Source organism: Abramis brama (assembly GCF_963993115.1).
Source record: "Abramis brama genome assembly, chromosome: 6".
NCBI lineage: Eukaryota > Metazoa > Chordata > Actinopteri > Cypriniformes > Leuciscidae > Abramis > Abramis brama.
The window spans coordinates 47,143,603-47,151,727 of record NC_139968.1 but is presented as its reverse complement, the minus strand read 5'-3'; the positions used below and the strand labels follow the sequence as shown (position 1 = coordinate 47,151,727).

Genomic DNA, 8,125 nt, shown 5'->3' with positions numbered 1-8,125 from the left:
AAAACATGATTCAAAATATGCATTGCCAGGATAGTGTACTGTTGTTTAAGGCATTTCTTAGATCTAGGATCTCAGTTGAGTTTAAGTATTATAAGGAGATGCAAGATTTGGGAACCTTTATATTGCAGTGGCGTTTCAATGAGGTTTGTTGTGCTGTGTTTGAGGGGGATTTAATTTTGAGCTTGTTGCTGTGTTGATGGTTTTTGTGATGATGCAATGATGGGTCTTTGTCACTGAATTAATAAAAGTGTGGGCTAAAAATCAAAAAATCTCTCTCTCTCTCTCTCTCTCAGGCTCCAGAGCAGGACGAGGTGCTGCAGTCCATTGATCGAGCGATTGAAGCCATTCATAATGTGGCCATGACCAACGCAGGCAAATACAACCTGGAGCAGAGAGACGTCCTGCAGTGAGTCCAACACACACACACACACACACACACACACACTATTGTAATGAAGTAAGTTGTTGTGGGAAGGAGGAGGCGGGAACCGGCGAACGTTCAACATACTTTTTATAATAAAATAAGTAGGGCTGTTTTCGACTAAGGATTTTCATAGTCGAATCTGATTCGTTAGATTTTGCCGTAGTCGACTGATAGTCGAACCTTTTTTTTTTTTCTTTTTTTTTTTAAGATAGCAGCTGGATTTTTTCCATTTCAAACAAAAGAGCTAAAAAAAAACTAAAAGAAAAACATGGTGTGTAACAAATACCTTTTATTCATTTAAAGCCAGATGAACAAAACATATCACACATATATCATAACATTTCATAAACATGAGGAGCAATATGAGAGGGAAATTTGGTGATCGTTGTTTAGGTACATTAAACCACGTAAAGCTTTTTAACGCCCATGAGAACCATGTGGAGTCAACTCACAGCCGCTCCGCTGCCCTGCTGAAAATGTGAAGCAGAAACGCTTAATATCAGATAACGTCCATAATAATTGGACTCTGGGTTCGATTTTTTGACCATTTTCAGTGGTTATGAGGAGCAATATGAGAGGGAAATTTGGTAATCATTGTTTAGGTACATTAAACCACGTAAAGCTTTTTTCACGTTAGGACTTAGCCTATATATAAAGCCCATGAGAACCGTGTGGAGTCAACCCACAGCCGCTCCGCAGCCCTGCTGAAAATGTGAAGCAGATTTTTGAATACATTTATATTTATTTACATTAGTAAGCTACAGGACACCGTCTTTCAAAACATGACCTGCGCGAAAGCGGAAAATATTTTTTTGTACCCAGCCCTTCTGAAAATGCGAATGCGTCTCTGTCCCCAGCACATTTCAAACCAGACTGACGCCCATGTATTCGACTATGAGGTCCATAGTCGAATCAGACCTCTCCGAATCGAATCGTCGAATCCTCGACTATTAGAAGTCAGCCCTAAAAATAAGCAAACACAAAACGAAAGTAAAGGCAGCAGCCCCTCATGGACAACTGACACACACACACACACACACACACACACACACACACACACACACACACACATAAACCTGACGTCCATAAGTCCAGGCCTGGTCCTCTCTCATCCTTCACTGTCGTCACTCCTCCACCTCGCCCCGTTCTCAAGGCTCTCGGCCCCGCCCTGCTGGCCACAATTATATTATTACATTTTTATGTTATATAATATTATTATATTATTATATTAAATGTTAATATTATATTGGTTATATATATAGTATATTATTTTATGTAGGTGTTATATTTTATTATATTTTTATAATATTTTATGTTTATTTCTTACATTTTTATATTTTATTATATTTTTGTATTACGATATTATATTATCTTACATTTATATTTGTATACTATATAATAATATTGTTTTAATTTTTATTTTATATAATGAAATTGCCACTGTGCAATAAGGTTCATTAGTTAACATTAGTTAATGTATTACCTAACATGAACTAACAATGAGCAATGCATAAGTTACAGTATTTATTAATCTTTGTTAATCTTAGTTAATATAAATACAGCTGTTCATTGTGTGTTCATGTTAGTTCACAGTGCATTAACTAATGTTCACAAATACAGCATTTGATTTTAATAACGTATTAGTGAATGTTGAAATTAATATTAACTAATAATAATAAATGCTGTATAATTATTGTTCATTCTTAGTTCATGTTAACTAATGAACCTTATAGTAAAGTGTTACCATGAAAGTATAGATATTTATTATTGTTATATTAATATATTTATATTATATAATATTATGCAGAATACCTGCTGTATTCTGGCAGGTGGAGTAGTGAGCGAGTGAGTCCAGGTCGAGTCGCTCAGAGTGTTTATTGTAAGATTAATGTTAAACTCACAGATGCTCATCAGCCTATTATAATACAGGCTTTTCCCGCCAGAACTGTGAACTTCCTCGCTCCGCCATTTTAGTTCTCCTTCTGGACCCATAGTTTGGTTTATGAGTACTGGTTGGGATATATTCTTATGCTTTATTGATATTTTTATTATAGTTTAATGATTTTATATTATATAACTTATTTTTTATATTATGTTTATATTTTTATGTTATTTTCCATTTATTGTTATATTTTATTACATATTTCTCTTTTTGTTCTCTTGCATAAACAGTATATTTGTATGTATTTCGCAGGAAGTTGATCCACCACAGGAAGGAGACGCTGGCCCGCAGAAGCCCGACTCCATGCGAACACAAGCCGAAACTCCCATCATCCTCCAGTGAGGCGTCTCTGAGCCGCGCACCACAGCGACCCAACGGCCTGAGTCGAGCCCAGAGCTGCCAGGCCAGCGAGCCGAAGTCAGAGCGCACCGCTAGTGTTCCTGCACTGTATCAGGTACAGCCGAGCGGAAACCTTCTCTCTCTCAACACTGAGTGATTAAACTGCAGTTCATCCACTGGCCACTAGAGGCTGCAGAAGAGACTCAATCCCATAAACCCCCATGTTAATATACCCAACTTTACAGCAGAAACACATGTTTACAGTCTGGAGCTAAAAGTGGTTTTGGTCTATAAAGCTGATGTTGCCCTTCATGACGACTGTGAGGGGGGGAGTGTTTTTATAACTCATCCGTTTAAATTATATTAAGCCTTAAAGTTCTGCATAATTAAGGGCTACTTGAGTGACAGGTGGATTGCCGCTGATGTCACTACTAGCCGTTTGTCTGCTAGCGTTAGCGTCACGTCACCTCAGCTAATCCGCCTCGCTGCCCATTTTCGTTTATCCGGGAGTGACGCGCTGCTAAGATGGCGACGGCCGGCTCCGCCCACTTTGGGCTTCAAAAATGCTCTTAAGAAACCGACGGGTGACGTCACGCACACTACGAATATATTTTATACAGTCTATGGGTACAGCAGACGCCCTGCGCTGTGAGTGTGTGTGTGTGCTGATACTGTGTTTCTGTCGCAGGTTCCTCCTCAGCCTCGGAGAGCGGTGCCCGTAACTCCGCCTCCTCCGGAGAAACACCGGGAGTTACGACACATTGGTGGGTGTCGGAGAACAAATCGTATTTGACGTTATGCTGCACACACCTGACTGACTGTACCTCTCTCTCTCTCTCTCTCTCTCTCTCTCTCTCTCTCTCTCTCTCTCTCTCTCTCTCTCTACAGACCCGGAAGTGCCAACGAGCGTTTCCTCAACAAGCCCCGCCCCCAGCTCTGTACCTCCTTCTGGACCCTCTCTATCTATCAGCTCCGCCTCCTTAGACTCTGGCTCCTCCCACTCGGGCGTGTCCTCAGATGTCAGTCTTCCCAGCATCAGCAGCACTCCGCCCCCTGTGCCAAAACGAGGCAAGGCTCCGCCCCCTCCTCTGCCTGACCGCTCCCCACAGGAAGAGCCTTTGAAAAACAGCCCAGCACCTCAACTGATCAGCACACAGGCTCCACCCCCTTCTGAAAAGAGGCCGGCGCCTCAGCCAATCAGTCCACAGCCTGCTTCTGAACGCCAATCAGATGTGGAGTGGCCACAGGCCCCGCCCTCTATGTCTCTCAGCCCCCTCGGTAGCCCCACCCAGTCCTCAGCCGTTCCCACGACGATCGGAGCAGAGCTGATTGAACTGGTGCGCAAAAACACCAACCTTAGTTACGAGCTGTCGCGGGTTGCCGTGGGCGTGGTCGTGGGACACCTGCAGAGCGCTCTGCCAACGGCGGCATCCGACTTGGAGCAGGTGCTGCTGTCATTGGTGGAGAGTAAGGTTAGTAGCTCAATAGCTCATCCCTGGACTCATCTATATTGATGACTCTAACGATAACTATACCGATAACTCTAACGATAACTATACTGATAACTACACCTAGAACCGTAACAATAACTCTAACTATAACGATAACTATACCGATAACTCTGATAGCTATAATGATAACTATAACACCCATAACTATGACAATAACTGTTTGCGATAACTATATTACCATCCACAAAATGTAAAATATTGTTCTGTTTATTATAGTTAGTGTTATTGTAATAGTTATCATTACAGTTATCGTTACTGCTATAGGTATAAATATTGTTATGGTATAGTTATCGTTACAGCTATTGTACTATTGTTATACGTGTAGTTATCATTATAAGTATAGTTATCGTTACAGCTATTGTAATAGTTATGGTTATAGGAAAGTAAGTAAGCAGGTGCTGCTGTCATTGGTGGAGAGTAAGGTCAGTAGCTCCTCCCTCCCTCACCTGTGCTCAGCTAGTAACGCGCTGGTTCTCCTCAGGATCAGCGGTCGGCGCTCCCGCTAGGACAGGTGTGTCACGACGAGCAGCGGCTGCAGGTGATCTTCGGGGATCTGGCGCGTCACCGTGACGACTCTCAGCAGCGCAGCTGGGCGCTGTACGAAGATCACGCGCTCATCGCATGTTACCTGGAGGAGTTGCTGCAGATACTGGTGAGACGCGTTCATCTGCAGTTATTGACCCGTCAGAGCACAAGCGGTTTGCAGAATGGATCTTTTATATTCATATCATAATTCTGCGGTTTCTTTCAGACTGACGCAGATCCTGAGGTGTGTAAGAAGATGTGTCGTGTGAACGAGTTTGAAGCGGTTCTGTCGCTGGTGTCGTACTATCAGATGGTGAGTCCCCTGCTGATGCATCATGGGAGATAATTAAGGCCTATTCACACGATACATATAACTGTAGCTATAGCAATAACTGTAACATTATCTATAATTATAACTATACCAATAACTCTTACGATAGCTATACAGATAACTCTAACGATAACTAAACCTATAACTGTAGTTATAGCAATAACTAGCGATACCTACACCTAGAACTGTAACGATAACTATACCGATTACTCTTACGATAACTATAACGATAACTATACCGAAAACTATAACGATAACTATAATGATAACTATACCGATAACTCTTACGATAACTATAACGATAACTATACCGATAACTATAATGATAACTATACCAGTAACTCTTACGATAACTATAGTTAACTATAGTTATAGTTAAGGTCAGAGGTGTAGTTAGTGTTATAGTTAAGGTCAGAGGTGTAGTTAGGGTTATAGTTAAGGTCAGAGGTGTAGTTAGGGTTATAGTTAAGGTCAGAGGTATAGTTAGGGTTATAGTTAAGGTCAGAGGTATAGTTAGTGTTATAGTTAAGGTCAGAGGTATAGTTAGTGTTATAGTTAAGGTCAGAGGTATAGTTAGTGTTATAGTTAGGGTTATAGTTAAGGTCAGAGGTATAGTTAGTGTTATAGTTAAGGTCAGAGGTATAGTTAGTGTTATAGTTAAGGTCAGAGGTATAGTTACTGTTATAGTTAAGGTCAGAGGTATAGTTAGTGTTATAGTTAAGGTCAGAGGTATAGTTAGGGTTATAGTTAAGGTCAGAGGTATAGTTAGTGTTATAGTTAGGGTTATAGTTAAGGTCAGAGGTATAGTTAGTGTTATAGTTAAGGTCAGAGGTATAGTTAGTGTTATAGTTAGGGTCAGAGGTATAGTTAGTGTTATAGTTAAGGTCAGAGGTATAGTTAGTGTTATAGTTAAGGTCAGAGGTATAGTTAGGGTTATAGTTAAGGTCAGAGGTATAGTTAGTGTTATAGTTAGGGTTATAGTTAAGGTCAGAGGTATAGTTAGTGTTATAATTAAGGTCAGAGGTATAGTTAGTGTTATAGTTAAGGTCAGAGGTATAGTTAGGGTTATAGTTAAGGTCAGAGGTATAGTTAGGGTTATAGTTAAGGTCAGAGGTATAGTTAGTGTTATAGTTAAGGTCAGAGGTATAGTTAGTGTTATAGTTAAGGTCAGAGGTATAGTTAGTGTTATAGTTAAGGTCAGAGGTATAGTTAGTGTTATAGTTAAGGTCAGAGGTATAGTTAGGGTTATAGTTAAGGTCAGAGGTATAGTTAGGGTTATAGTTAAGGTCAGAGGTATAGTTAGTGTTATAGTTAAGGTCAGAGGTATAGTTAGGGTTATAGTTAAGGTCAGAGGTATAGTTAGTGTTATAGTTAGGGTTATAGTTAAGGTCAGAGGTATAGTTAGTGTTATAGTTAAGGTCAGAGGTATAGTTAGTGTTATAGTTAGGGTCAGAGGTATAGTTAGTGTTATAGTTAAGGTCAGAGGTATAGTTAGTGTTATAGTTAAGGTCAGAGGTATAGTTAGTGTTATAGTTAAGGTCAGAGGTATAGTTAGTGTTATAGTTAGGGTTATAGTTAAGGTCAGAGGTATAGTTAGTGTTATAGTTAAGGTCAGAGGTATAGTTAGTGTTATAGTTAGGGTTATAGTTAAGGTCAGAGGTATAGTTAGTGTTATAATTAAGGTCAGAGGTATAGTTAGTGTTATAGTTAAGGTCAGAGGTATAGTTAGTGTTATAGTTAAGGTCAGAGGTATAGTTAGGGTTATAGTTAAGGTCAGAGGTATAGTTAGTGTTATAATTAAGGTCAGAGGTATAGTTAGGGTTATAGTTAAGGTCAGAGGTATAGTTAGGGTTATAGTTAAGGTCAGAGGTATAGTTAGTGTTATAGTTAGGGTTATAGTTAAGGTCAGAGGTATAGTTAGTGTTATAGTTAAGGTCAGAGGTATAGTTAGTGTTATAGTTAAGGTCAGAGGTATAGTTAGTGTTATAGTTAAGGTCAGAGGTATAGTTAGTGTTATAATTAAGGTCAGAGGTATAGTTAGGGTTATAGTTAAGGTCAGAGGTATAGTTAGGGTTATAGTTAAGGTCAGAGGTATAGTTAGTGTTATAGTTAAGGTCAGAGGTATAGTTAGTGTTATAGTTAAGGTCAGAGGTATAGTTAGTGTTATAGTTAGGGTTATAGTTAAGGTCAGAGGTATAGTTAGTGTTATAATTAAGGTCAGAGGTATAGTTAGTGTTATAGTTAAGGTCAGAGGTATAGTTAGGGTTATAGTTAAGGTCAGAGGTATAGTTAGTGTTATAATTAAGGTCAGAGGTATAGTTAGTGTTATAGTTAAGGTCAGAGGTATAGTTAGTGTTATAGTTAAGGTCAGAGGTATAGTTAGGGTTATAGTTAAGGTCAGAGGTATAGTTAGTGTTATAGTTAAGGTCAGAGGTATAGTTAGTGTTATAATTAAGGTCAGAGGTATAGTTAGGGTTATAGTTAAGGTCAGAGGTATAGTTAGTGTTATAGTTAAGGTCAGAGGTATAGTTAGTGTTATAGTTAGTGTTATAGTTAAGGTCAGAGGTATAGTTAGGGTTATAGTTAAGGTCAGAGGTATAGTTAGTGTTATAGTTAAGGTCAGAGGTATAGTTAGTGTTATAGTTAAGGTCAGAGGTATAGTTAGGGTTATAGTTAAGGTCAGAGGTATAGTTAGTGTTATAGTTAAGGTCAGAGGTATAGTTAGGGTTATAGTTAAGGTCAGAGGTATAGTTAGGGTTATAGTTGAGGTCAGAGGTATAGTTTAGTTAGTGTTATAGTTAAGGTCAGAGGTATAGTTAGTGTTATAGTTAAGGTCAGAGGTATAGTTTAGTTAGTGTTATAGTTAAGGTCAGAGGTATAGTTAGTGTTATAGTTAAGGTCAGAGGTATAGTTAGTGTTATAGTTAAGGTCAGAGGTATAGTTTAGTTAGTGTTATAGTTAAGGTCAGAGGTATAGTTAGTGTTATAGTTAAGGTCAGAGGTATAGTTAGGGTTATAGTTAAGGTCAGAGGTATAGTTAGGGTTATAGTTAAG

General features: G+C 39.1%; 1 protein-coding gene across 1 annotated transcript in view; it reads left to right on the top strand.

The window, feature by feature from the left end:
* nckipsd (NCK interacting protein with SH3 domain) overlaps positions 1-8,125 on the top strand; it is a gene marked incomplete at its 5' end in the record, with an annotated part of 16,601 nt that overhangs the window by 691 nt on the left and 7,785 nt on the right. The window contains 6 exons of the mRNA XM_084118580.1: positions 294-406; positions 2,619-2,820; positions 3,394-3,469; positions 3,594-4,177; positions 4,698-4,868; positions 4,968-5,054. Coding sequence (XP_083974706.1) covers positions 294-406; positions 2,619-2,820; positions 3,394-3,469; positions 3,594-4,177; positions 4,698-4,868; positions 4,968-5,054 — 1,233 coding nt within the window. The remainder of the gene's footprint in view (positions 1-293; positions 407-2,618; positions 2,821-3,393; positions 3,470-3,593; positions 4,178-4,697; positions 4,869-4,967; positions 5,055-8,125) is intronic.